Source organism: Argiope bruennichi, chromosome 2 (assembly GCF_947563725.1).
Source record: "Argiope bruennichi chromosome 2, qqArgBrue1.1, whole genome shotgun sequence".
NCBI classification, from domain to species: Eukaryota; Metazoa; Arthropoda; class Arachnida; order Araneae; family Araneidae; genus Argiope; species Argiope bruennichi.
In genome coordinates this window covers 130,768,186-130,795,978 of record NC_079152.1, presented here as the reverse complement: position 1 = coordinate 130,795,978, position 27,793 = coordinate 130,768,186, and the positions used below count along the sequence as shown (strand labels likewise).

Below are 27,793 nucleotides of genomic sequence, written 5' to 3'. Positions count from 1 at the left end.
GTCAGGTATGAATTTTGTTGCATTTTAAATATATTAAACAACATCTTTGATGTTACATTCAATTTTGCTAATAGAATAATATGTGAATGTCGAACTGATGATGTTTTTAAGCAGATAAAAATATCAAAGCCTTTTTCTATACTTTCTTTACATACATACTTTCATTTTTGCCAATTCAATAATGCTCATCCAAAAATAAATATCAAATCTATACTTATATAAAGCTTAATGTGTGTGTGTGTGTCTGTGTTGGCGCTCTACAGGCCAGACTGTTTGACCTATATCTACCAAATTTGGTACATGTATACCTTGGAGGTTGGGAATGTGCATCTGGGATTCCTTTTTTTGAATTAGAATTTTAATTATTAATTAAAAACTAATTTTTCCGCAAAAAAAATCTTATTATTTTCCCCAGTGCCAAATGAGTAAGGCTTCAGTTTTTTTTTCCAACAGTAATGAGGCTAGGCTTAACATTTTTCAGCCGATTATTTCAAACGATTCTGTTTATTTTCTTAAAGTTTGATGCATTTAAAATTAAAAATTGTTAATTAATCAATCTTTCAGATTCATTCTGAAGTACTTTTGAATTAAAATAAAACAGAATAAAGGAAATAAAAAATTTCTAATCTGCATAGCGTTACCCCAACTGCCGTAGAAAAATTAATGCATTTCAGTTATCATAACTGGCGTTGAAAATTCACGCATGCACATTGTGTTCTGATTGTTGTTAACTATTTTCAACGGATGCAGAGTTGATTTAAATTATTTTTAGGTTAGTTGTATGCTTTTGTAATTAAATTGAATTTATGTTAGTTATATATATATTATTTTGTATATGCTTATAGTTTTAAGTACATCGTTTTTTAAGTAGTTTTTTTAACCTGTTTTCGACCAATTATTTTAAACGATTTTGTTTATTTCCTTAGTGTTTGATGCATTTAAAATTAAACATTGTTAATTAATCAATCTGCTCATGATGAATCTGAGAAAACTTAGTTGAGAAATTCTTGAGATATTACATAAATTAAGGAAAATATTCTTTAGTGCCTATAAAGTTTAAATGCTCAGTGACTCTATTTTCAGTAATCATATTATTAAAAAAAATGCTTTGTTTCAGTAAAAAATATTATTATTTAATTGCAAATTAATCCTTTCCAATTTAATTTAGAGCATAAATTCTACGGGAGCTAACAGAAAACTAGAGAGATACATATTACGTTATGACTGAAGGCCTTTATAATATTATGAGTAAATTATATGACTATCAAAATTTGAAGTTTTAAAATATTTTGATGAAGCAGTTATTAAAGTAGGAATTGTATAAGATATTTAATTATTAAAATTTTAACAAACATTAAGATTGGTGAACCGAGCTGGTCGCCAAAGGCAGCTAGTAATACAATAAATGATAATGTACAATAAATGATCTGCAGCATTCATAGTATTGTTACATAAAATAATTGATGCCTCATAATATTTTTCCTCTTTATAAAATTTGAGAAGATACATATGTACCTTAAAAAGAAAAAAGAGAGAGGGATTTCTAAGGAAAGAAAGTAATATAGATATAGATAAACATAATTGATAATTTTTCTATTTATAAACAGTCCTAAGCAATTTATAATCTTTTTTTTATATTCAAGTTTTTATTTATTTTGTTCAAAAATATTAGCAAATAGCTCATAAATATTTAATATGAAGCTAATTTTTATGAGTCATATTTTTTAGTATTGGCAGAAAATAAAATTCAAGTTTAAAAAAAAAAAACTCATTAAAAACAATATTTAGGCAAAATGCCAAGCAATAACAGAGTTAAAATCTTTTTAACTCCATTACATTAAACTGATATCTATAAAGAATCAATTAAAGAGTTTATTAGATAATACCATGCTTTTATGACATAAACAAGTGTTTTTTACAGTTTCGTTTTTGCTAGTTACTTAAGAGGAAAAGAGCTTGCTATGTGGAAAACAGTTAATAATGAAATTATTTTTACAAAATTATCTATTTTTAGTTGCATGTGAAATACTCCTTTATATAAAAGGAAAATCAACATGATTGGCTGGTAAAAAAATTAAAAGGGTAAAATCCTGCATTTTAAAAAGAAAAATGAAAAAGAATATAATGATCACAATATGATTGACTTATTGATTAAAATTCATACAATTATACACATTCAGAGCTTGAACAAATTAAAAATGAAGATTTGGTAGAAAAATATAATTATTTATTTTCATATTACAATAAATACAAAGAAAACAATTATGAATACACAAAACAGAAAATTATTCATGTACATAGAACAATTTATAATTATAATAGTGAACATTTGTCTTCAGTTTTCATATATGAGAAAAATATAATAATTCTGCTGTATACGAATCTTTACAAATGTGACCTAGTCAACCATGGATGTTCCTGTAAATATAGGAAAGATATTCATTTATTATGGAAGTCAAATGAAAGATATGGTAGTTTGTAATGAACACAAAACACATTTATAATAAAACATTAATATTTAATTTATAATTTAACATATTTCATTTCTTGTATTTAAGTGAAAGAATGAAGCATTTTTCCTTTTTTAAAAATAGTTTTTAACAAAAAACAAGCAACACTCGCATTTAGAAGAATGGATGGACTTTACTTTAAAACATGAAAACAAAATCAGAAAATAAAAACCATACCTATTGAATAATTTTTCTTATTACATTATGATATATATTTAAGACAATGGTGGAGTACACACCTAGTCATTACATAAAATAGAAATTTAAAATGAATTTAATTTTAAAAAGGGAAATTTTTGTTGTACCTGAGCTTTTTTTTGAGCAAAAGGTGCAATCGTTACATTTATAACACATGGTTCCTTAATTTTCAAACATTCAGTCACAGCAGTCCTTAGTTCCTCAACAGTTTTCACATTAAATCCTCTTCCACCAAACATTTCGCATATTTTATCATATTTGGCAGCAAGTGAAAGGGAATTAGGTGGAATGCTAAAAGTACCAAATAAAGAATATATGTGTCATATGCAATGGAACAAAAGAAAATGGATAAAAGTTATTACATAATCAAGATAAAATTTTTATTCTGATTATTTTAATCCATAGTAATAAAGAAGCATAGGCATATTTCTTAATAAAAATGAACATAATAACATGGATATTCATTTAAAACTTTCGGATATAGAGGGAACATTAGTAGATATAACAAAAGTGCAAGGCAGGGCTGTAAAATCTATTGAAAATATTTTTAAAATTAATTTATCTATATCAATAAGAATGATTAATTGGATATTGAAAAATAAATTTAACTAATTAGATTCTAGGAATAGATGAGACGATTTAGACATTTTTAAAATTATACATTAGATATACAAATTTTATGCAGATATAATATATAAATTCTTTATAAAACATGAACTTTACCTGAGGGCAGAATGTGCATCACCTTCCTGAAGTGATTTGAAACTATCTTCTTCAAGTCCAAAATAAATTCCACCATTATTAAAAACTATCACAATAATTGGAAGGCGATATCTAAAAAAAATCAAGATAAAACAATTCATTTTATATATTTATAAAATTATTTAATCACAAATTCATACTTTTAACTAACTGAAACCTCAATAAAATGTTTAAAAGCAACTAGCAAAACATGGTATATGTTTTATATACCTGATTACTTAACATCAAATCCTCCAAGCTAAATGTTCAAGAGAAAGATAGCAAAGATATTTGCTCCTATATTTGGACAACTTTTAGAGAATAATAATCTAAACTTAGTGATGCTAATGCTTATAATAATCCAATTCAAATGCAAGTGATGTAATATTGCTTAATGTGAGAAATAAAGGTCCTCCCCCCACCAAAGATAATTTATTATCTTGAGATAATGTGTTTCTATCAAAAATAATAATTTCAGAAATTGAAACTATTGATTTTATTTTAAAATAAAAAGACTTGACCCTTTAACATTTTAACGGGAAAAAGAAGGAAAGAAAAACAAGATGCAATTTTACCAGGGAGGATCATTTATGTAAAAATGCAACTAAGAAACAAATTTAGCTGAAAATTACATTAGACTAAACATTTCATATCTCAAGATTGTTAATTTGGAAATATGTCTCCTGAAAAGTTCGTAAATAAATTCACCACCATGTATTTCATTAATGGAAGAGAAAGTGTCAATAAATTAAACTTCATTTCAAAAATGTTATAATTTTAAACGCTAGTGGAATATGTAAAAATAAAACATAATATACACTTCACAATTTAGTTAACTTGATTTACCTGGTAATTGTTCCCATTTCCATACCAGAAAAACCAAAAGCACTGTCTCCTTGAATGCATATAACTCTTTTTTCTGGAGCATGATCTTCACACCACAAAGCTGCAGCTATAGCTGAACCTAAGCCAACTCCCATTGTTCCAAATGTGCCAGCATCTAGTCTAAGAAAAATAAACAGATACAAATTCTAGTTTTTTCAAAAAAAAAAAAAAAAAAAAAAAAAAGCAACTTGTTCAGCATACTTACTTTGAACAAATATTTTACTTTTCTTTAAGTATATAATGAATATATTTTCAAGTCAAAATTTTTGCACATATTTTTATAGCTCTAAATTAATTGATATCTTTTCTGAATAAATATAGGTTTAAATCATAAACATACTTTTGCATAAATTACTTTTCAAAAATTATTAAAAAATCAATTGGCTGAGAATCTTCAATTTTTTTTTCATTATATCCATAAAATATTGGTAAAAAACAATGAGCAAAGAAAATAATTATTTCAAAGCAATTTATGAAATTGAAATTTATCTAAAAGAGACTTTTATAGAGAAAAAGAGAGTAGTTAACATAGAGAAAAGTAGTAAGTTGTAATACTGAATGAAATGCAATGTGCCATCAGAATTTATTTGAATAATATTTAAACAAATCAGAAGGTTAGTCTAGAGCAGTTCATATGGCTGATATCCAAATGAAATCGTTTAGTAATACAATACATTACTCTTAAGTTATTACTTCCTGTTTAACTTTGCTTTAATATGAATATTTAAAAGAATCAGCAATTTAAAAAATAAGTTAAAACAATTTGTTGAAGTTTTTAAATATACAGTAGTATATAAGAATTTTAATGATTACAAGATGAAAGAATAGTCAAATATTGATTCCATGTTTCTATTTTTTTTAAAGAGGAAAGTTAAAATACAAATATATTTTTTGAATTATAAAGAAGCATTCTGTAGTAAATATCTATAAGCAAAGTTAACAGTTTGTATGAATATATACATAAAAACAAAAAATAATCTGATTTTAATTAATTTTTATTTTATTGCAACTGTAGACAAATTTTATTGACAATCCTAATTAAAACAATTTATATTAAAAATATTTTTACTTGAAGGTAATTTTACATATTATTTCAGGAGCTATTGTAGACTTCATTTCTATTTTAATTTTATAAAATTGGAACAAGTGTAACTTTGATTGAGCAAAAATAAGAAAGATGGATAGGAGAAAAATCATATTTTCAGACAAAATACACTTTTTTTTCTCATGAACATATTCATTCATAAATAAAAAGCCAAAAGTTCAGTTTATTCTAGCTTCAAATGAAATGATAATTAAATTTAAATAAATTTTAGTGAATACTTCAGTTTATTTCATAGTTGTAAACTTGTAGGAAAGAATTTAAAACATTAATTCATTACTTCAATAGACTGAAACACAAAAGGATATATATTTTTTAAATATTTAATAGTTGTCACATATTTCCTTTCTTTCAGAAAGACAAATTAATATTTACAATAGGCGCAAGCAGAATAGATTAACATACAATAGATGCAAGTAGAATTACATACCTATGACGTGGAAGATCATTTAATAGCATGGTTCGACCAATATCCATTGTATTTGCACCTTCATTGACAATTATGGCATCAGAAGGAATCAAAGACTGAATCTAAATCAATTTAAAATATGTCTTGTTTTATAATTATAATAATAGTAAAAGTATATAATAGATAAATTTATATACAATGTTATCTTAAGGTGACATTCATAACATAGATGACATTAAGACCAAAGATTTAAAGCTATGAATATTTGTTGTTTTCACATGTAATTTTTAGAAATTTCAATTATAATAGAACAATTTAACACATATAAATTATATACATTAGATTTGCATAACTTACTTCATGATAAGCTGCATAATAGTTTAAAGGAGTTGATTTATCCTCAATCATTTTCTGCAAAGGAAAATTATTAGTTAAATTAGCAAAAAAAAAAAAAAAAAAAAAAACCCCTCTACAGGCTAAAGTTTAATTAAAAATAAAACTTTATATAAAGATATAGATAGTTATGATATATATATATATATATATATATATATATATATATATATATAGAGAGAGAGAGAGAGAGAGATAATAAACAAAATTTTATGTGTAACAAAATTATTTTGAATTAATTATTTCTTATATTGAAATATCAAACAGATGTATTTTAGGACGGATCTTATAATTTTGAACTGCAGATGCATGCTATTAACACCTGCATCACATAAGTCAGGATTTTTGACCCACTGCATGAGATTCAATGTACATCACATCCATATGCAAGATGAATCATTAGAAGAATGAGTTTTGAACTTGAACCCCTCAAGTCCAAAGTTAAAACCTTATTACTAGATCATTATAACTTTCAAAATTTTTTAAAGTTTAACAATAAGAATTTAAAAAAATGAAATTTTTTTAAAGTATTTCGTATAATGTAAAATCATAAATAATTTAATAACAAATTTTATTCAGAAAATATCAACACAAAGATCTTAATATACAAATGCGATGCATTTGCCATTAAAAGTAAAACATACCTCAATAAATATACCATATATTTGTTTATGTGAATGAAATGAAACCAAAACCTATTTGAATTGTCTGAATACAAATTCTGTAATTAAAATTTATCATAAAGTAAATATTTCATTTGTCATATGCATTCAAATTTTAAAAAAAATCATTATTGAAATTACAGCTTCACAAGATTTATATTCAACTATGCTAAAAAATATTAAAAATCAGTGATAAATATAAGATAAAATTTTAAGGGAATATATTATGTTATATTTTGTCGAAATGAGAATGTGGATACATACATAAATGTTGTAAATGACTTAATTCAGTTCAGCAGAATAATGTTTGTGAGATGTTCAAATTATATTCTATCATATAAATACTGATGATTAAGACTATTTCACTATAAAAATAATCATTATGATATGGTATTCGTTTATCAGTTTTTAAAAATATTCGTTTATCAGTTCATTTTAGGAAAAAAGGAAGCTGACCCAACTTTGTAAGAACGTAATGGGATTAATAAAGATTCTGAGATATGAATTCCTTTTATTATTATTCCTTGAAGTGTTGTTCTTTTACAACAACATAAATATCAATTACCAAAAATATATATTCAGGGTTAATATTGATCTAAACACTAAAAGTAAATACTGTATTAAAATATTCCAACTCTACTTTAGTATGGCAATGTACAAAATATGATACACATGCACTCTTTCTATAGTAAGAGATAACAGATTATTACTGTTTATGAATCTTTATCTGCTATCTGTATATCTTCATTTATCTATATCCATCAAAAGAAACACTTGAAAATGGAACATATCACAATATGATAATCACACAATTGTTTATCATATAATCTCAGAAAAACTAATAATGCATAAACTAATGAAATCCAAACATTTTTCTCAACTTTCTACTGAGATTGCAATATTTTTACAGCATATTCTTAAGTCATGATTTTTAAAATTGGATTACACAGAACTCAATCAAATACATTTTTCAGAGCTTCTCGAACAGATATAACGTTATTTTTGTTTCTATGGATGCATTCAGTTCTCTTAAAAAGAGAAAAACATATTAGAAGCAATAAGATACAGTTCTGAAATGTTAGACAATGCTTTAAACAGTTGTATTCATTAATACACATTGATTCTTTTTTAAAATAATTTAACTTTTCACCTTGCAACTAATGCCATATAATTAGGTTTAAAATAAAATTAATTAATTAATTTTTTAAAATTTTTAATTGAAGTAATTCTTTTATTAAGTGATTATTTGACATTGATATACAAAGTGATTATAATTAAAGCTGCATGTTCAAAAGGCAGTAAAAAATGAATTCCTTATCAGAATAACCTGTTATTTCAGCCGAGCATACGTAAATAATGGAAATTTCTTTTGCGACAGAAAAAAAAAATAGTTCAAAACTTGACCCATAAATGTCACTATGCTATGATAATAAAATGCTATAAAAAGAATGCTTTAAAAGGTATATTAATTTTAAGAGTCTAACTAAAAAAAGACCTGTGCAGCGCACATCACACTTGTGATGTAAGGAAAGGAATATGCAGTTATTCTGTACTTGAGAAAATTGTTCATGACTCTATTATAGAAGGATTCGGCTCTTTTTGTGAAGATTTTTTACAAGAGCATGAACTGTGTGGCAATTGCATTGGAGGAGTTCCAGACATTAAAGGGTTTAAGAGGTAGCTCTGGTCTGATGACTGCATTCGATCCAAAGAAGATGATTGATAAAATCGAAGAGACGGGTTGATTTGATGTGATATGTGGCAAAAGGAGGAAAGCAACCGCTTTGACATCAGTGGAAGATGTGGATACAGAATTGCAAAAAGTGCTTTAGGACTGTCAAATATACAGGAAGTTTTCCTAAATTTTAGACATGCTTGACAACATAGTTTGTAAAATTTTACAAAACACCCTGCAATGCTATCCATTCAAAATTACATACTCAGGAGTTGCTCCTATTGATCTGCTAAAACGAAAAGCTTACATACTGCAATTTCTTGCTCAAATGGAAGTGGGTAATGCATGGTGATGGAAAATTTTATGGACAGATGAGCCCACTGCTATCTTTCAAGGTACTTTTAATATTCAAACTGCAGAATATGGGCAAGAGAGAATCTGTTTGAATTGCAATCACAGTATCTTCATTCTCAAAAGGTCATTGTATCATGTGGGTTTACAGTAGCATTTATCGTTTGACCTTTTATTCCCAGCCTCCTCGAGGAAATTGGTCCTTTGGGTCCTAAATCCTGTACTGTCAATGGAAACATGTTATGATTTTTTTTTTTTTTTTTTTTGCACAACTAGCTCATTTGTTCAACTGCACATCCCAGCACTACAGCAGTGCGGATAGCCCAATTTTTATGCAGAATGGCACATTGCAGTGAAGCAGCTACAGAATCTACATTTTGGAGCAACAGTTTTGCAGCCACGATCATCTGACCTGAACTCTTGCGACTTTTGGCTGAAGGTTTATCTAAAGACTCTGTGTATGGAGACCCGATTGTGAATTTAGGTGAACTGAAAACACGCATTAAACAACACATTTATAATATCACTACTGAAACGCTCCGATTTATTGTGCAACATGCTACTTTGTGCTTTCAGCTCGTAAGAGAAAACTGGACAGGGCAATAATGGAAAAATGGATATTATATTGAACATTTCTTAAGTAAGACTTTCTTTCCTTGATGGTTTCATCACTTTTTGCTTTTTCTACGGTTTCAGGCCTAGAGACAGTTAAAACAGATTTTTTTTCCCTATCTGCTGGGGCACCACTTGTTTGGTGGATGGACGTTGAACATTTCATATCTTTTAATCAGTAACTAGTAATCCATTTTAATTAATTTATGACGAGTACTGTGCCCTTTATTGGTCAATTTTCAAACTATTCTTCCTTCCTCAAAACAAATTTCCATATGATACTCAGATGAAATATTATGTCATTTTCATCAGTGATGCTTTTTTTATAGCATTTTGAAGGTGCAACTTTAATTGTAATTTACCTGTATACTTTCTTCTTTGTATTGAATTAAGTTTAATCATTGTTATTAAATTGTAACATATCATGGATATAAAACATATTTTCTTCATTAAGAAGTGGTTGAAAAAATTGCTAAAAGAAATACATTATATATGAAACACATTTATCACATTTCAAACTTTAATATATTTTAAAAACTATATGTTCATGTCACTAGATACTTAATCTCCCTATATTTTAAATAAATTGAATTTTCTGATATCTATTGTTTTAGAGATATTAAACTACCAATTAATTTAAACATGCATACAACTTTCAACAAGTGACTAGAGTTTAATGGCAATAAATACAGTAATGAACTAAAATAACTTGTTAAATGATGTAAATACACACACACAAAAAATATTTACTTGGATTGCAGAAGCATTTGCAGACTTCTTTTCATTTAATTCTGTCCACCATATTGATTTCTGGGGAAACTTCCACTGGCGTTTATTAAGGTCTTCATTTATCTATATCATTCAAAAGAAATACTTGAAATAAAATATTTTATGGTGAAAATATCTTCATAAAAAAGAAAATGAGATAAAATAAATTTTCCACAAGAAAATAAAAATAATTTTTAGATAGAAATGTTACAAAAAAATAGCTTTAAGTATGATAAGACTAAAAGAATCAAGTTTTTCTAAATTAAAGAAACATATTTTGGAAAATAATTTTTTCTCATGTTTATTGAAATTGCTCCATTAATAAAAGAGAATGTGTATTTCCGTGATGGCCATCTACAGGCAAATCTGTATTATATTTAGTCTGTAGCCTCCAAATTTGGCACAAATATATTTTGTAAAATTAATATTAGTACTTAATGTTAAAATGACATACTTGCTGTACAACAGCTCCTACATCACCAGCTATTGCTACAGAAGCTTGCTTGCTGTTATGGAGTTCCTCCATGGCAATATCTACCTAATATAAATACACATACATAATATATTTAGAATGAATAAACACACTAATACAGAAAAGTGCCAGATAAGATAACCAAACTGAATAATTTATCTATTATGTTTCCAAAGAAGAACACAATGAAAAAACATTTGTTTACTTGTAATATCTTGACATCCTGATGAAATCTAGGGGGCCTGCCAAAATGAAGTATCCAGTTTAGTCTAGCTCCCAACAGTAATATCACATCAGCCCTGGCAAGTGCTCTGGAATTTAAATAAATATAATCTTCAAATGTAAATAATATATTACTCTTTTACATTGCCAATGTATGGAGTTGTGTGGAGTACTGAATAGTCAAGAGTATGCAGTCTAGCAATGAAAGTACAAAAACAAAAAGGTCCATATCCTTTCTTGACTTTACTCACATCAACAACAATAAGAAATATTGACTATTAAATAACTTTTTTGATGCTTGAGGTTTGTTTCAATATACTTAAGAATACATTATATCATAAATATCATATACATCCCAAATACTTCAATATTTGGTGTCTTACTTTTTGACACTCAACTTACTTTTTAACTTTTGACACTTTTCCTGGTCATTTCCCAACCATACAGGAAGGTCAGTAATATTTTAATGGTACTACAACTGCTTTTTTATATATCTAGAAATGACGATAAAGCCTCCACCATTTTTTGAGAAGTCATCCTATTTGGGTGTTTTGTCAATTATTTATTGTGAATATGAAAGTACCATTATGTTCTTTATAACCTTTATCTACAGACACCTTAACTTATTGATCCCTTTCAATACAAATTAATTACTGGAACTGAATTCAAATCATTGTTACTAATAATAACTTTATGAAGATGGAAGATTTTGCTTCAGAATAAAGAAAGGTTAAAAAAATTAAAATAAGAACAATGATAACTCACTTAGATCTGGCAGAGGAAACACACAATGGACTACGATCAGAAACGACACCTTTTCCCATGGGTGTGGGAAGGAAAGGAATTTGATGCTGTTCAATAAATTGTCTGACAGGATTTTCAGCATGACTATAAGCTGAACCTTCAGAAAGGAAAAAAAAGTATTTACTTGAAGCATAATATTACACTGGAGCTCTTATAATAATAATGAAGCATCCATTTCAGTGCCAAAATATTACTAATAATTTTATATTACAAATAATTTTATTTATTTATTGCAAAAATGCATTGTCGAAAAAAAAAAAAAAAAGACTACCAGCTAAGTCACTTTAAAAATAATTTATAAATATTTTTAATTATTTTATTATATTTCAGTTGCAAAATAATTTATTCCAAATACATTAAAAATGAAGCACTTAATTATTGAATGTCAGTATTTAGGCAAGATAGGTCATTCACATAAGCAACACAGGTCTAACAAAATAATAGTTCCTGTAATTAGTTATCTCAAATGCAGGGTGACTCCAGAGATAAACTGCCTGAACCATGCCACAGAAAGCTGTATGCACATAAGGTTGCCAAATGGTTATAAATCTTGAAGAGTAATAGGAATATATATATATATATATATAAAGAAAAGTTACTTTCCATAGATGAGATTTCTTCTCCAGAAATGTCACTGGGAGAAGCCACTGCAGCTAATTCGAGAAGTGGAAGGCAAGGACTATACATGCTGTCATTGTAAAAAGAAATGTTTCATTGCTAAATGCAATTGTAAAAGCAAGGAACTCTTGTGCAATTCAAAATACCATAACAGTTTAAATTATTGTAACAAATAAGATAGTATAATGTCAATCACATAATTAAGTTTAATATTATAGCTTTAAGTTCAATAGTTTAATTACTATAGTTTCCTCCTATTTTGACATATATCATTCATAATATGTTTTAATAATAAAGTATGATTTAAGAAAGTAATAAAAATATTTTTTTTTCAACATTCACCATCAGTGCGTGATGATTGTAGAAATAGACCGGTGATAGTCCGAATATATAAGAATATAATAAAATATTCGGTCTTTCACCGAGGTATTTGGTATATGTAGACATTCTCCAGATTTCACTCACTCGCACGCACGCGCGCGCACACACGCACACACACACACGCACACACACACATACACAAATGGCAGCATTACAATAGTTTCACACAAAGTATTGAATTTTCTGGATCCAGCTGTGATCTCAGGAGTAGAAAGAATATTATTTCTTTCTACAACAACGATGAAAAAGACAAAGGATTTAAGGAGAATATTATAACTATGTTGCTTTTTAGTATAGTGGATCACCTGGTAAGGAAGACAATTTTACAGATGACTTTCATGATTGCTGAACGGATGCAGATCAATTACTCCCAGTCTAGGTAACAAAATTTTAAGATTCTAGAAACAACAAGAATTTTGGTAATAAGCCCCATTAAAATGACAGTTATGAGGATCTTTTCAGAATCTCTTTTGACTTGTCACGGAAACTATGAAAAGTCAGAAGACAGGGTTGAAGTCAGTCTAGTATTGAGGCAGAATGGTGTTCATGTGCTGAACAACATTCAGTGTTGAGCCGAACATTGTGTTAGTAGTGAGTCAGTTCAAGCGAGTAGACGCTTCCATAATATTCTCTCTGAGTGCTTTATGCTGCAATGTCTGTTTACTACAGATTTGCTGCTTGTATGAAACTACTTAATGAAAATGCTGTTCTCATGTATGTTTTGAATGTGTTTTGTTGTCTTTATTTTCATGTTTTCGTATTGAATAAATCTCATTCTTTGTTAGTGAGCTTTTTAGGTTGTTTCACTGCACATCCACTATATCGGACAAGTTAATCTTCAGATTATGTATATTGAATTTTTTATGTATATTGATGTCCCAGCATCAGGTTTGAGACATTGATTATCTTCTCTGAATGTCATGTTAATTTTTGAAATATTCACATTAAAAAAAAGGCAACAGTTACAAATTTTCTTGTTAAGTTAAAAATACTATTGTCATATAGCTTCAAACATTTTATCCACATACTGCCACCACATCATTAGACGGGAGCTCAAGGCATCCATACATCTTGTGTACAGTCACAGCAACATCATTGAGCTACCCGGCTTCTCAAATATAGCTTCTATCATAATTATACATTTTCTCTCTCTCTCTCACACACATACATTGTTACGGAACTTCAATTCCACTAAGTCCGTAAAGTCACCGGGGTCGCTTGCAGTGAGTGTATGGTATGAAAACAATCAGCAGGCCTCAATAACAAATGACGAATTTTATTAAACACGAAGACACTAATACAACGACGACAAATATACAGCCGAGACGAACACAGGCAACGCACTACAACAAACAATAGCTCACAAGTAATAATCGGTAATAAAAGCAACCACAGCACACAAAGAGGCCAGACAGAATTCAGTAGAAGGAGGGAATCTGCGTAGCTTCCCTCTACGGCCTCTCCAAACGTCTGCAATTCTCTACTGTCTCCTCTCCTTAGCTGTATCCAATTGCCGACTCACTACCACACGAATCGATGCTGCTCCCTCAATAGACACCAGGACTCGGCACACCGCTCAATTCAGCAATCTCTTGAGCTCCACACAACGCTTGTTCTTCACTGAACTATTCCACATTGCTTCGTTATTTTCTCGACGACTCGATACACGACTGACTTAACGACTATCACTTATTACTGCAGCTTAATATAGTTCCCGAGAGGCGGACAGAGAAGGTTCTGAACTAATCAGGCCTATCTCGCTTCCTATTGACTGAATTGCTAAAATTCTCGTTTCCAGTAATATCTCTTTTGTCTCCAAAGTAGCAAAGTTTATCGCGAAATGACTACCACACTCTGAGATCACTGACGTGTAGTGATCGTAGCGCCATCTTTAATCATGTCATTCTAAAGCGCTACCTATCTACTTTCCCTAATACAATCTATGTTAATACTTCTCCCGGGGAATCCCCGTTCTGTGTATACGTGCGCTAAGCAGCGATGTTCCGATAGTTGATAGTGTAATAAAGAGTTTATTTTTCTAATAGCGATGAAATGCTTTACACTACACTCTACATGAACATCACCACAAATGGTGACCCGGATAAGAAATCACGCATCTCTTTTGATTCAATTTGATTAATATTATCTTACTAAGTTTCGTTTTGAAACGAAAGCGCACTTCATGATGGAGGAAATCTCAGCGGTGAAGATGCCTAACTTCATTCCGTCCGACCCTTCCCTCTGGTTTACGATGGTAGAGTCAACATTTGAATTGGCTATTCCAAAGCCAATTACAGCTTCTCGCACTAAATTCAACTACTGCGTGAGCACTTTGCCACCTGAAATCGCGATAACTGTGCGCGATATCATTCTTTCGCCAGATGCAACTGACCCTTACAGCCAACTTAAATCTGAGATAATTTCCCGATGCGGAGAATCAAAATCTCAGGAAATTCGTAAGTTATTGGCTGGAGAGCAGTTGCATGATAGAAAGCCGTCCGAGCTGTTAAGAATTATGCAAAGACGTGCCGAAAGTCACAATATTGCCGATTCTCTTTTACTGGAATTATTTCTTCAGCAACTACCATCTAATGTGCAATCGATTCTTGCCTCAATACAACCTTTGACACCTCAAAAAGCCTCTGAAATAGCCGACAAAATACTGGATATAACACCAAACCAGGTAAGTGCTGTTTCAAATGCAACTGCTACAGCTGATTCTGAACTGTTATCAGAAATTAAAATGTTGCGTAAAGAAATTGCACAGATACGTCGCCATTCCAGAAGTCATTCACGGAATCGCCAACCTCGGTTTCGACGGAAAAGCCCTGCCAGTAATAATGATATCTGTTGGTATCATCGGAAGTACGACTCCAAAGCGCAAAAATGCATTCCGCCTTGCAATTATCAGCCAAACCACAACGGCAAGGAGTAGCGGCGACATACGCCTCGCCCAGTAGTTCTCGTCGCCTTTTTGTTCGCGATAGAAAATCAAATGTAAATTTTCTTGTTGACACTGGCAGTGATTGTAGTTTGATTCCTGCGACTAGAAATGATAAACTGTGTATTCCGATTCAAAAATTCTTTGCAGCAAATGGTTCCATCATAAATGTTTATAAACAGAAGTTATTATCTTTAGATTTAGGTTTAAGAAAACAATTTGTTTATCCTTTTTATGTTTGTGATATTAAAACTGCAATTATTGGTGCAGATTTTTTACATCATTTTAATTTGCAACCTAATTTAAGAAATCGTTGTTTAAATGATATGTATACACATATAAATGCTCATGCTATTCTTAATAATACTGATGTTCATTCTGTAAAATCTGTATTTTGTAATGATGATTTTTCAAAGTTATTGAATGATTTTCCTAATATTGTTAAAGCTCCATGTGCAAACCAAACTGTAAAACATTCTGTTATGCATCATATTGAAACTTTTGGTTCTCCTGTTTATGCAAAACCTCGTAGGCTAGCACCCGATCGCTTAAAAATCGCTAAAATGGAATTTCAGCATATGTTGGATTTAGGCCATATGCGGCCATCCAATAGCAATTATGCCTCTCCTCTACATATGGTTCCGAAAAAAGGAAGTGACGATTGGCGTCCTGTTGGTGATTTTAGAGCTCTTAATGCTCAGACCAAAAAGGACAAATATCCGATTCCCAGTGTTTTGGATTTTACTAGCGAACTACATGGAACCACAATTTTTTCTCATATTGATTTGGTAAAAGCTTTTCATCAAATTCCGATTGCTCCCGAGGACGTTCATAAAACAGCTATTTGTACTCCATTCGGACTCTTCGAGAGCACTCGGATGCAATTTGGTTTGTGCAATGCATCAAGTACCTTTCAGAGATTTATTGATGAAGTTACTAGAGATTTAGATGGTGTGTATGCTTTTATTGACGATTTATTAATTGCTTCAAAATCAATCGAAGAGCATAGACAACATCTCAGAGCTCTCTTTTCAAAATTAGACCATTATGGACTTACAATTAAATCTTCTAAGTGTACATTTGGTGTTCCTACCCTAGATTTTTTAGGATTTAAAGTTTCCAAAGAAGGTATTTCTCCAATTCCTGATCGAGTTAGTGCAATTCAAGAATTCCCACGACCCACTACCCTTACTCAACTTCGTAGATTTTTGGGTATGTTTAATTTTTACCGCAGATTTCTTCCCAAGGCAGCTCACATATTATCACCTTTGATTAAGTTTCTTGAAGGCCATACTAACAAAAAGAAATCACCACGGCCAGCAAAAAAATCTGAAACTACTCTGCAATGGTCTGAGGAAGCTGATAAGGCATTTTCTAATGCTAAGAAAGCTCTTGCCGAAGCTACCCTACTCAAACATCCGATTCCTGGAGCTCCTTTAAGTCTGTGGACTGATGCATCCTTATTTGCTATCGGAAGCTCTTTAAATCAACTTTCAAATGGAATTTGGGAACCTATTGCATTCTTCTCAATGAAACTTTCTAAAAGTCAAACTAATTGGTCAACATACGACAGAGAACTTCTTGCTATTTATGCTTCCATAAAAAAATTTCGACACATGCTTGAAGGTAGGGAATTTTCAATCTATACTGATCAAAGACCCCTTACTGAAGCCTTTAAGCAAAAGCCGGATAAATGCTCACCTCGTCAACTGAGACATTTAGACTTCATATCCCAGTTTTCTACCGACATTCGTTATGTCAAGGGTACAGAAAACATTGTTGCAGATGCATTGTCTCGCATTGAAATCAATTCAATTTCAAAGAAAAATTTAAATTTTAATGACATTTCACTTGCACAGTTAAATGATTCTGAACTTAAAGAATATCTGAAGTCTTCAAATTGTAAAATAGAAAAGCAATATTTTCCCTTAGAGGATGTAACCTTGTATTGTGACTTATCTACTAATTCACCTCGTCCGTACATTCCAAATTCTTTTCGTTCAATAGTTTTTGAAAATATTCACAATCTTTCTCATCCTGGCATTCGAGCAACAAGAAAGCTGATTACTAAACGTTATTTTTGGCCAAACATGAATTCATTTATTAAAAATTCTGTTCAATCTTGTCATAATTGCCAACGTTCTAAAATTCAAAAACATACAAAATCTCCTATAGGCACCTTCGCTTTGCCAGATGCTCGATTTGCCCATATAAACATTGATTTCATAGGACCACTCCCACTATCTGATGGTTATAAATATTGTATGACAATAGTTGACCGATTTACCAGATGGCCGGAAGCTATTCCTACTTCAGATATAACTGCTGAAACAACATGTAAAGCCCTAATTCATAATTGGATATCTCGTTTCGGTTGTCCAGTAACTATAACTACAGATCAAGGTAAAAATTTTGATTCACATCTATTTAGACATTTGAATAATATTTTGGGTACAAATCGAATCCGTACAACGTCCTACCATCCCCAATCCAATGGACTTGTAGAACGTTTCCACAGGGCTCTTAAGAGTTCTATTATAGCCCATTGTCAACCAAACTGGACTGAAACTATTCCCATAGTTTTACTCGGAATTCGATCTGCAATTAAACCGGACATAAATGCCACATGTGCTGAATTAGTCTTTGGTACAACTCTCAGATTGCCTTCTGACATTTTAACCTCAAAAGTAGATCTATCAGTACCAACAGATACTTATGTATCAAAATTCAAAGCACTAATGCAATCTATAAATCCTATCTCAACGTCTAGACACTCGGTTAAACCTATTTATATTCATCCATCCTTAAGTACTTGCTCTCATGTATTTTTGAGAGTGGACAGTGTTAAACCTCCTCTTTCACCTCCTTACACTGGTCCACACCTTGTAATCAGCAGGAAAGATAAAACTTTTGTATTAAAAGTTAATAATAAAAATGTAACAGTTTCCATAGACCGTGTCAAACCTGCATATGTGTTGACAGGATCTAATGACTCGTTACCTTCTATACCTGCAACTATTCATAAAACTCAAGGTGAACTTTCTTCTGAAAATGAACAATTACCGACAAAACCAACTACCACTCGTAGTGGACGTCATGTCCATTTTCCAACGAGATTAATTACTGAGATATAAATTGTTATGCATATATATATATATTGTAACTGTAATTTTATGTATTTCATATATTATTGCATCTATTTACTTCAATTTCTATTTACCATTGAAACCATTATCCTATATTATACTTATTGTATTATGTGATGTTTTATTTTTATGCGCGTATAATTATCTTGTATTATTACATTTGTCGTTCTCCTTGTTCACTAGGGGGATACTCATGTAGTGATCGTAGCGCCATCTTTAATCATGTCATTCTAAAGCTCTACCTATCTACTTTCCCTAATACAATCTATGTTAATACTTCTCCCGGGGAATCCCCGTTCTGTGTATACGTGCGCTAAGCAGCGATGTTCCGATAGTTGATAGTGTAATAAAGAGTTTATTTTTCTAATAGCGATGAAATGCTTTACACTACACTCTACATGAACATCACCACAGACGCAACACCCTGATCAGCACCCAACTGAGCTGATCGTACAACGACGGCCTGTTCAATGATTGAACTAACCGTGCTGGGAAGCAATATTATATGTTTGTAACAATATAATATATATATATATATATATATATATATATATATATATATATAAATATAGCAAATTTACCTTTTCCAATAACTACTAATGGTCTTTCAGCAGTACTTAAAACATCATTTAAAGATTTAATAAGACTTAATGGAGCCATTGAAATAGGAGGTTCTGGACACTTGGGTGGATATTCTATTGAAGATTCAGGTGTTTCCTGAGCTATTACATCTGCTGCAAGATCAATATATGAGGCACCTGGGCGTCCAAAAGTACTTAATCTTATAGCCTGAAAAAAATTACCCAAATGAAATATTTAGATTACAAACATCTTCAAACAATTTAGAAAACTACAACTGTGCATTCTACCTACAAACATAAAAGATTTAAAATGTTTAGGGAAATAAATCAATTGATATGCTAGAAAATAATGAAAAATAGTAATGAAAATTTTTACAAAGTTTCTTCAAAAATTGGTCAAATTTATATATTGAATGCAACTGTGGAATATATATATATTATAGCACAAGATCTCCAATATCTCCATGATATTGCTCGATATTCCGAATCCAGAAAATATCATGAAGATTTATATCATTTATTGGGCATTTCATGTCACATTTGAGATTCAAATTAATTTAAGATAACAAAAATTGATTTTTATTCAAATAATATATCAGTAAATATGCTTTTTGCAAAGTAAAAATAAAATCTCATATTATTGTGATAAGGGCAAAAATAGGCAAAATTTATGGCTAAGTAACTTAATTTTTGGCTATATGAATAACATAATAAAATATTACAGTATTTAGATTTCATGCCAGTAATCAGTACAAAAACTATTATGAAACTTCTGACTGAATAAAAATATAAATAATAAAATATGTTAAAAAAATTTCAAGTTTTACCTCATACAAATAGAAATTTGGCTGCTGATGAAGAAAATTAAATTAACAATGTAGCTGAATGTTTTATTTTGCAAACAATAGAAAACAAAACACAATATTGACATTATTTAAGAAATATGCTGCTTTTTTATATCCAGTCACATAATCAGCACATAAAAATATTAGCAATATTTATAGTTGTTTAGATTTTTGTAAATATTATTATATTTTTTTCATTGTTTCTTCAATATTGTTTATCCCAGTAAATTTTTGTGTTGAATACATAAGCTATCCAAATATAACATAATTTATGAAAAGAAAGTAGAGCATAACTTATGAAAAAAAAAAAAACACAGATTTAACTCACTTTTTCAATATGAAAAGGTATTTGAGTAATATCTGCTGGTCGACACGTATATTTGCTGTACAAACGAGCACCTTCAACCTATTGTAATATACAGATATTTAATAAAGCACAAACATAATAAAAAAATATCAAAATATGCATTTTAAAAAAAAGTTATAGTTGAAAAAATTACAGAAATTAAGTTATGCAGTCAACATTACTAAAATTGTGAAATGATTTTTCACTTGTACTTTATCATATATGCATCAAAGCATCTGTAGAAACATTTTCACATACACACAAGCACAAATACAGTAAAAAAAAAAAAATGATAAGTTTGCTCATAAAACTGAATTTTTACCTGAGAAAATTTTTTAAAAATGCCTCACAAGCTAATTAACATGTATTTAATTACAGGAAATTACCTGGGGAAATTCTTGGAAGCCACCATAGCCTTCTTGATCTCTCCCACAAGAACCACCAATTACAATCATTGGCCTACAAGGAATTTTTTTTTATATATTTAACATAACAAGTTATAAAAGTTTTAGCTTCATTCTTTTTTTTTTTTTAATGTTTAACTATTCAATAAGAATTAATATAATTATAGATTTGTAATGTTGCTCTCCAGCACAGTTCATTCCATTGTGAAAAAAAGTTTTACAAATAGTTTTGATGTATGCTGGATCAATGACCCCCGATCTCAAAAACAAATTTGGTGAAAAAAATAGAAATTTTAAGAATTTACAGGAATTTTAGCAATAAATTCATTAGGGTATGAGTATGAAAATATTTTTAGAACATTCTTTTCCCTGCCATGGAAACTATAAAATTCCAGGGGGCAAAGCTGCAGTTCAGTCAAGTATTGAGTCATCATCTGGAGAGCTAGTCATTATTAAGTTGAACATTGTAATTAGTGAGTAAGCAGCTGAGTTTAGCTCAAGTGAGTAGGCAGTGAAAAATAGTAGATATTGAAGAGGCTCTCTTTTATGGGATTCTCTCAGAGTGTTTTGTACTATTATAGTTGTTTATGACTGATTTGTTACATGTGTGTTGTTATTTATTGTAAGTGCTGTTCTTGAGTATGCTTCACCTGTGCTTTGTTGTCTGTGTTTGTGTGTTGAATAAATGTTGTTCTTTGTTATTTAATCTGTGGTATTTGTTACTGTTGGATTGCTTCACTGTACATCCACTACATCAAACTCACTGATTTTGCAGATTTTTGGAAAAGTTTCATAATAATGTGTTTTAATATTATTAAAAATGCTTTTGATTATCTGTACCTTTATAACTAAATTTTTTTTCTTCAAAATAATCAATACTTTTCAAAAAATTATTCCTGCAGACACAATTGTTATACTAAAGCTATAACAATGGTCCAAAAGAATTACTAAATATTAATATATACTGAAATATTTTTAAAAAAAATTTCATAAGATTATAGTTTAAATAAAAGCTAAATAAACACCAAATAAATCTGATCTCTTTATTTACAATTCAAAGTAATGATATTGTTGAGAATGAAACTCAAATTTTTTAATACAAATTTAAAGTTTGAAATCTGAAATTTTTTTTTTATCCACATATTTTTAGAAAATGTATGAATAATGTTGCTGCTATGGAGCTATTATAGTCAGAAAATGCTGGCTTCTTGTGCTAAAATTCTTTTACTAAATTTTTTCACATCTTTGGCATTATTGATTAATTGATAGTCAAATAAAATAAGATATCAATATAAATATTTATGAAAACTTGCTATATTCGCATTTTAAAAAGAAACTACAATCTTTTTCTACATGAATTGTACTAACTGCATAATTTTCAAAGATCCAATCGTAAGATTTTGATGAAATTTTAAATTTCTATGATTTTGAAAAATGAATGTTTAGAATTATGCCTAAATGTGTTTGAAATAAACAATACAAAAACTCAAACAAGCAAGCAAATTGAAATTATACATGAAGTTTTAAAGCAAAATTGTACATCTATATCAAATTTTAGACAAAATTTTTCAAAAAGTATATTGTCTGTTCATTGGTGTATATATGAACATACTAACTCACAAATAGAGAATACAAGATGAATGTAAGAGTTATGCAATCACAATGTCAAAATTTGAACTCTGTATTAAATTTATCAAACACATCATTAGGAGAGATATCGGCAGAGAAAAACAAACTGTGAAAGAAATCAAAGGGAAAATCATTAATTTTTTTCCTACCACAGAACATTCATTTATAATTTTTATTATAAAAAGATACGACTGTCTTCAAAATGAATCTAAAGGTATTTGCATATTAACTACTTGCTAATGGTGAGTTTTAAGCTTAACTGCAGGTCACTGGTGAATACAGTCAAATTTTAGCTATGACTAATATGACATTTTTATCAATTAGTTTCCGGTTTCAATAAACATGACATCTTTGGTATTTAATTGCTGGTATGTGATTTATACACAAGAAACTATTAAAATATACTTAAAATTATCCAATACTTAAGTTATATTCTTTTTTATCTGCTGGTAATACCAACATGAATTTTGACCCCCTCTCCCCATTAAAATGAAACATCCAATAATTTTAATGCAACATTAAAATGAAACATCCAATAATTTTATATACATATGAAATCATTCTTTGTATGTAGTATATGTTTTTAAGAGAATGGATATAATTGATCTTATTCCACAAACATTATCATGTTTAACGTGAAATTTTTTTTCGCTGATTGTCGATGTAAGTGCAATTGTAAATATGAAATTATCAATTTATGAATGGTTCACAATTTAGATACATACCATCCATTAATCTGAGCGTTTGACATTCCACCTAATGCATGAACAAAACCTGGTCCAGAAACAACAAGACATACTCCAGGCCTTTTATAAAAGAAAAGAAAAATATTAAATTAAAATTTGTTGCACAATAGTTGTACAAAAATAACATCCAAATGAAAAATATATTAAAATCATAATATATCACCTACATCTGATAAAACAGAAATGAAATAATTACTAAAAGAAATGTTAGTCACATTCATAGGTACAGCAATACACATTTGAAGATAAAATAAAATCCGAACAGATGAGAATATATCTTAAAATTGAAAAATATTATATTCTAACAAATATATGTTTCACTATTGATTAGTTTCATTCTAATAAATATATAGCTCTGAAAGAAGCAAACTGCAAATTTCTTAAATAATCATTGTTATTATAATTTAAAACTTACGTTCTCGTTAAGTATCCAGAAACACCAGCAGCATAAGATGCCTACAAATGTCGAAAAGAATACAGTTAAATCAGCAATTTTTTTCCGAAATCAGTACTGTTTAAATAGTTCAATGTAAAAACAGTATTAAAATAATTCAAAAAGTTAAAGTAGAAAATAAATTATTAAAAGTGGCAACCAATAGTATTTTCCTACAGGGATATGTATCATAATTCTGCCAAGTCCACTTAATCAACATTCTTAGTAATGTTTCTTAAAGAGATTAATTTTACCACTAATGATGATGAATGTAGCTACTTATAACTATATAATAAGTTATAAATAGTTTTAAGAAGCAAAATGTATTATTTCATTTACAAGCCTATAAGTACTAACAGAAGTATCATAAGATTAATATAAATATGAATTATCATATCAGGATGAACTTAAGCAGAAAAGTTTTTTCTTTTTTATTTATTGACTTTTAGGTGTATTCACAAATTTAGAAATACCAACAACAACAACAACAAAAAGGAATATCTTAAGTATAACAGCAAAAAGAAATAAATGGTAAATGCTGATAGCTAAATAAATAATACAAGAAATCCCAGTTTTATAAAGGAGTTCAAAAAAGTTTTTAAATACAAATATAGCTCATAATATTCTCTTTAAACAGTTCTAGTTTGTATGAGAGAGATATACTGAAATTTGATACATGGCAAATGGAAAAATGAAATTATAACATTTGTTAAAAAATCCAATTACTAACTGGTATTTTAATGGTATGGCATTTTAATACACCATAAAAACTTTTTATCATCATTAAATTTTATAGTGAATAAATGAAAATATTTGACTTCAAAGAAAGAAAAGTAATTAAAGAAAATTCAAATTTAGTTAGAAACTTCAGAATAAAAATATTTCAGATTCTATTCATCTGTCTTTATATTATTTTGCAAAATCTATTTTTAATTACAGCAAAAATATTGTTCTACAAAATTTTAATTTGTATCATAGGAATGAACGCGTATATAAATGATACTTAAAATATTTTCAAAAAGTTCCTACAGAAATATATGAAACTAAATTTTTCAATCTCTAATTTTCAATTTTTTAAAAAAGTTATTTGTTTACTTTTAAGTTTGTGACAAAATCTTTTTAATAAAAGCAAATCAGTGAAAATATTTTCATGCGCAAACTAACTTGAAAAATAAATTATTTTAAAAGTTCTGATATAAAAAAATATAATCCTTTGGAGTTATATAGTAAATAATTATAAAATACCCATTAATGGCTCATTAAATACATCAATTTTAAGAATGAAAAAAAAAAATAATGACATTTTCTCAAAAATTCTGTTTAAAATAAAAATTTTAGAAATGTTCATAACAGAAACAAAATTTTGTGGATTAAAAGTTAAAAAGTAGAAAAATATAATAATAGAAAGCGCTAATTGACTCACAGACTGCTCATTTCGCATTCCAATGAATTTTATTCCAACTTCTTGTAGGGCAGAAGCAACTTCAGCTATAGGAATCCCAACAACTCCAAATGCATACTTGATACCCTTGAAGCAAACAAATTAAAATTTATAAGAATTTTATTCAAAGGAAAAGAAATTCAGGAAAAAAAAATTGACTCTAATACAAATTTAAAATGAAATTATCCATTTTGTTTTAACACTTTCAGAAAAATATATTCAAGAAAGGGAGGTAATTTAGTTATTTAAATATTATGCTCTAACTTTTATTATGAGATTAAATATTGTGTAATATATTTACCATTAATAATTAAAATGCTCCTTTTACTTTTTGTTAAAAGATAAACTCTTGGAGTTCAGTCAGTTTTCTTTTCTTTTTTTTTTTTAATTTATGCATGCTGGCTAAATTAGATATTGATGGCTGTTTCATTGAACGGACTTATTGAGCTGTAGCTTATGTTGATTAACTAAGCCTAGAAATTTCTTGTAGTGATTGTATTTTAATTTTGAGTTAAAAAGTATTTAAATAGAGTTTTAAACACATAGAAATAAAAAATGGAGTTATAGCTTGTAACTAGTTAGCTGCAAATTTCGTAATATTACATAAGTAAGCATATCATTCAAAAAATATTTGTGTAGAAACAAACATTGAGAAAACTTAAATTACGAATGTAAGGGAAGTTACATATGTTATAAAAATTGTCTTGAAAAATCCTATTTTGAAAAAGCATTAATTTACTACATTGTCAGTGTTAATCAGAAAACAGGAAACATTTTTATTTCATAATTATTTTATTAGATATATATATTGTCATTAGACTATAGCTCTCAAATTACGGTTCTAATAGAATATAAAATTACTCAAAATCCAAAGTGCCCAATTTTGTAAAGGCGACCCTGTTAACAACCTATTTGGAGCGACGCATAGACTACTTTGCACAAACATAACAATTTGAAGCCAATCAGATGACAAAAATCATATTTGGGCTATATCCCTTTTATAAATCACCCCATCAAGTCTCACATGTAAGATTCTTTCTGCATGTAAAGAATAAAACCCTATGAAAATTTCAGATAATAATCTTTGACACTGGGAAAAAACCCCCCACACAAGGTGATAATTTTATGATAATGTTAGTAATTTGACTTAATAAGAAAGTCTGGATAAAATCTCTTGAATCCATTGCCTTTAGATACACAGAAGAATTGAGCATTTGCATATGCGAGCGGGCGGCTCATGCCAATACTTTGATCAGATGCCTGCCTCTTGTGGGATTTTAATTATTTTATAAATAGAAGATGCCTTGTTTTTGACTTTATAATAATTGATCAAAGTAAGAAAGTATTAAAAATATAATTAACAAGTGAAAAATATCAGTTGAAATGGTTATTTCAATGATAAAATTTAGTATATTTTACATTTTTGTAATAATTAATATACAATGAAAGACAATCCGTTTTTATGTCCACTTCCACAGTGCTACTCAACTGTACAGTTTCATATTTTTAAAAGTTAACATTCTATTCCTTCTCTTAAAAATTAAAATCATTCTCTTTCGATTCATAACAATTTCCAAAATATACATTAGTTTTAATCAAATTTTGGATTTTTGAAATTATATAGAAAGACAAATAATAACAAAGTCTGATTCATTTATGAAATGAATTTATACATATATTTCAGAAAAGTAAATAACTTTGGAAATTTTTATAGTTACAGACAGTAGTATTTACTTTTAATTTAGTTCAAATAGTTTATAAGTTATTATACATGCTATTTATTAAGTTAGTTTAAAGAAAACTTATAAAAGTATAACATTCATTTTATTATTTCAGTTTAATACAATATAAAATAAGAACTAACTTGTGTTTTAAGAGCTTTAGCAACAACTGACACAGTAGAGGCCATAGCTGTTTTATATTATAATATCAATTTTCCTACAGTCAACACACTGAAGGAGGAAAACTGATTGTAAAATAAGATAACTTTATTTGATCAGATGATAAGAGGAAAGTATGTACTTTGAATTCAAAAGTATCTGGAAAAAAAAAAAAATCCTAATCAAGAAGGTTGGCTCTACGTAGCAAGCTAAAATAATGATAGATAATAAAGTTTGATTTTTTATATCATTTTCAGAGAAAAAGTTTATAAATAAAGTTATTGTAGTTAATATAAATGCGGCAAGTCTTCAAAGTAAAGTCCCGGTTCCTCGCCAAACACGACAAAATCATTAACAAACTCGCCAACATTAAAAAACTCGCCGAAAATTCATTGTAGATCTTGAGAGAAATGATAAACCAAGAGTGGTGGCAACAAACGATTGACTGCAATAGAAATAGTCAAGATAACAATCAAGAAATTATCAGAAAATTATAACTTTAGCAACTGTGCATTATCATTCATCTTGTTATTACCTTTCCGCTATTTTTGAACTATAAATTATAAAAATAAAACCATTATATTTTCAGCTTACCCAA

At 28.8% G+C, this 27,793-nt stretch overlaps 1 protein-coding gene across 1 annotated transcript; it reads right to left on the bottom strand.

Moving 5' to 3' along the window:
- Window positions 1-2,205: 2,205 nt before the first annotated feature.
- On the bottom strand, window positions 2,206-27,579 carry LOC129956781 (2-hydroxyacyl-CoA lyase 1-like). Its single transcript, XM_056068726.1, has 17 exons — window positions 27,180-27,579; window positions 25,298-25,402; window positions 23,857-23,897; window positions 23,421-23,501; window positions 21,049-21,121; window positions 20,645-20,722; window positions 19,472-19,679; window positions 11,766-11,901; window positions 10,984-11,089; window positions 10,761-10,844; window positions 10,289-10,390; window positions 6,203-6,256; window positions 5,867-5,967; window positions 4,296-4,454; window positions 3,432-3,542; window positions 2,816-2,999; window positions 2,206-2,418 (listed from the first exon to the last, which is right to left on the bottom strand). The coding sequence occupies exons 1-17, from the start codon at window positions 27,222-27,224 to the stop codon at window positions 2,386-2,388; spliced, it is 1,701 nt and encodes a 566-aa protein (XP_055924701.1). The 5' UTR covers window positions 27,225-27,579; the 3' UTR covers window positions 2,206-2,385.
- Between the last annotated feature and the right edge of the window lie 214 nt (window positions 27,580-27,793).

Bases quoted from the DNA above. Each gene is read 5' to 3' on its own strand.
- LOC129956781 (XM_056068726.1), bottom strand. From the start codon at position 27,224: ATGGCCTCTACTGTGTCAGTTGTTGCTAAAGCTCTTAAAACACAA. The intron at 11,090-11,765 runs GTGAGTTATCAT...TTTAAATTCCAG, and splicing joins GTTTCCTCTGCCAGATCTAA to AGCACTTGCCAGGGCTGATG. The intron at 4,455-5,866 runs GTATGTAATTCT...TATTTTTCTTAG, and splicing joins AATGATCTTCCACGTCATAG to ACTAGATGCTGGCACATTTG.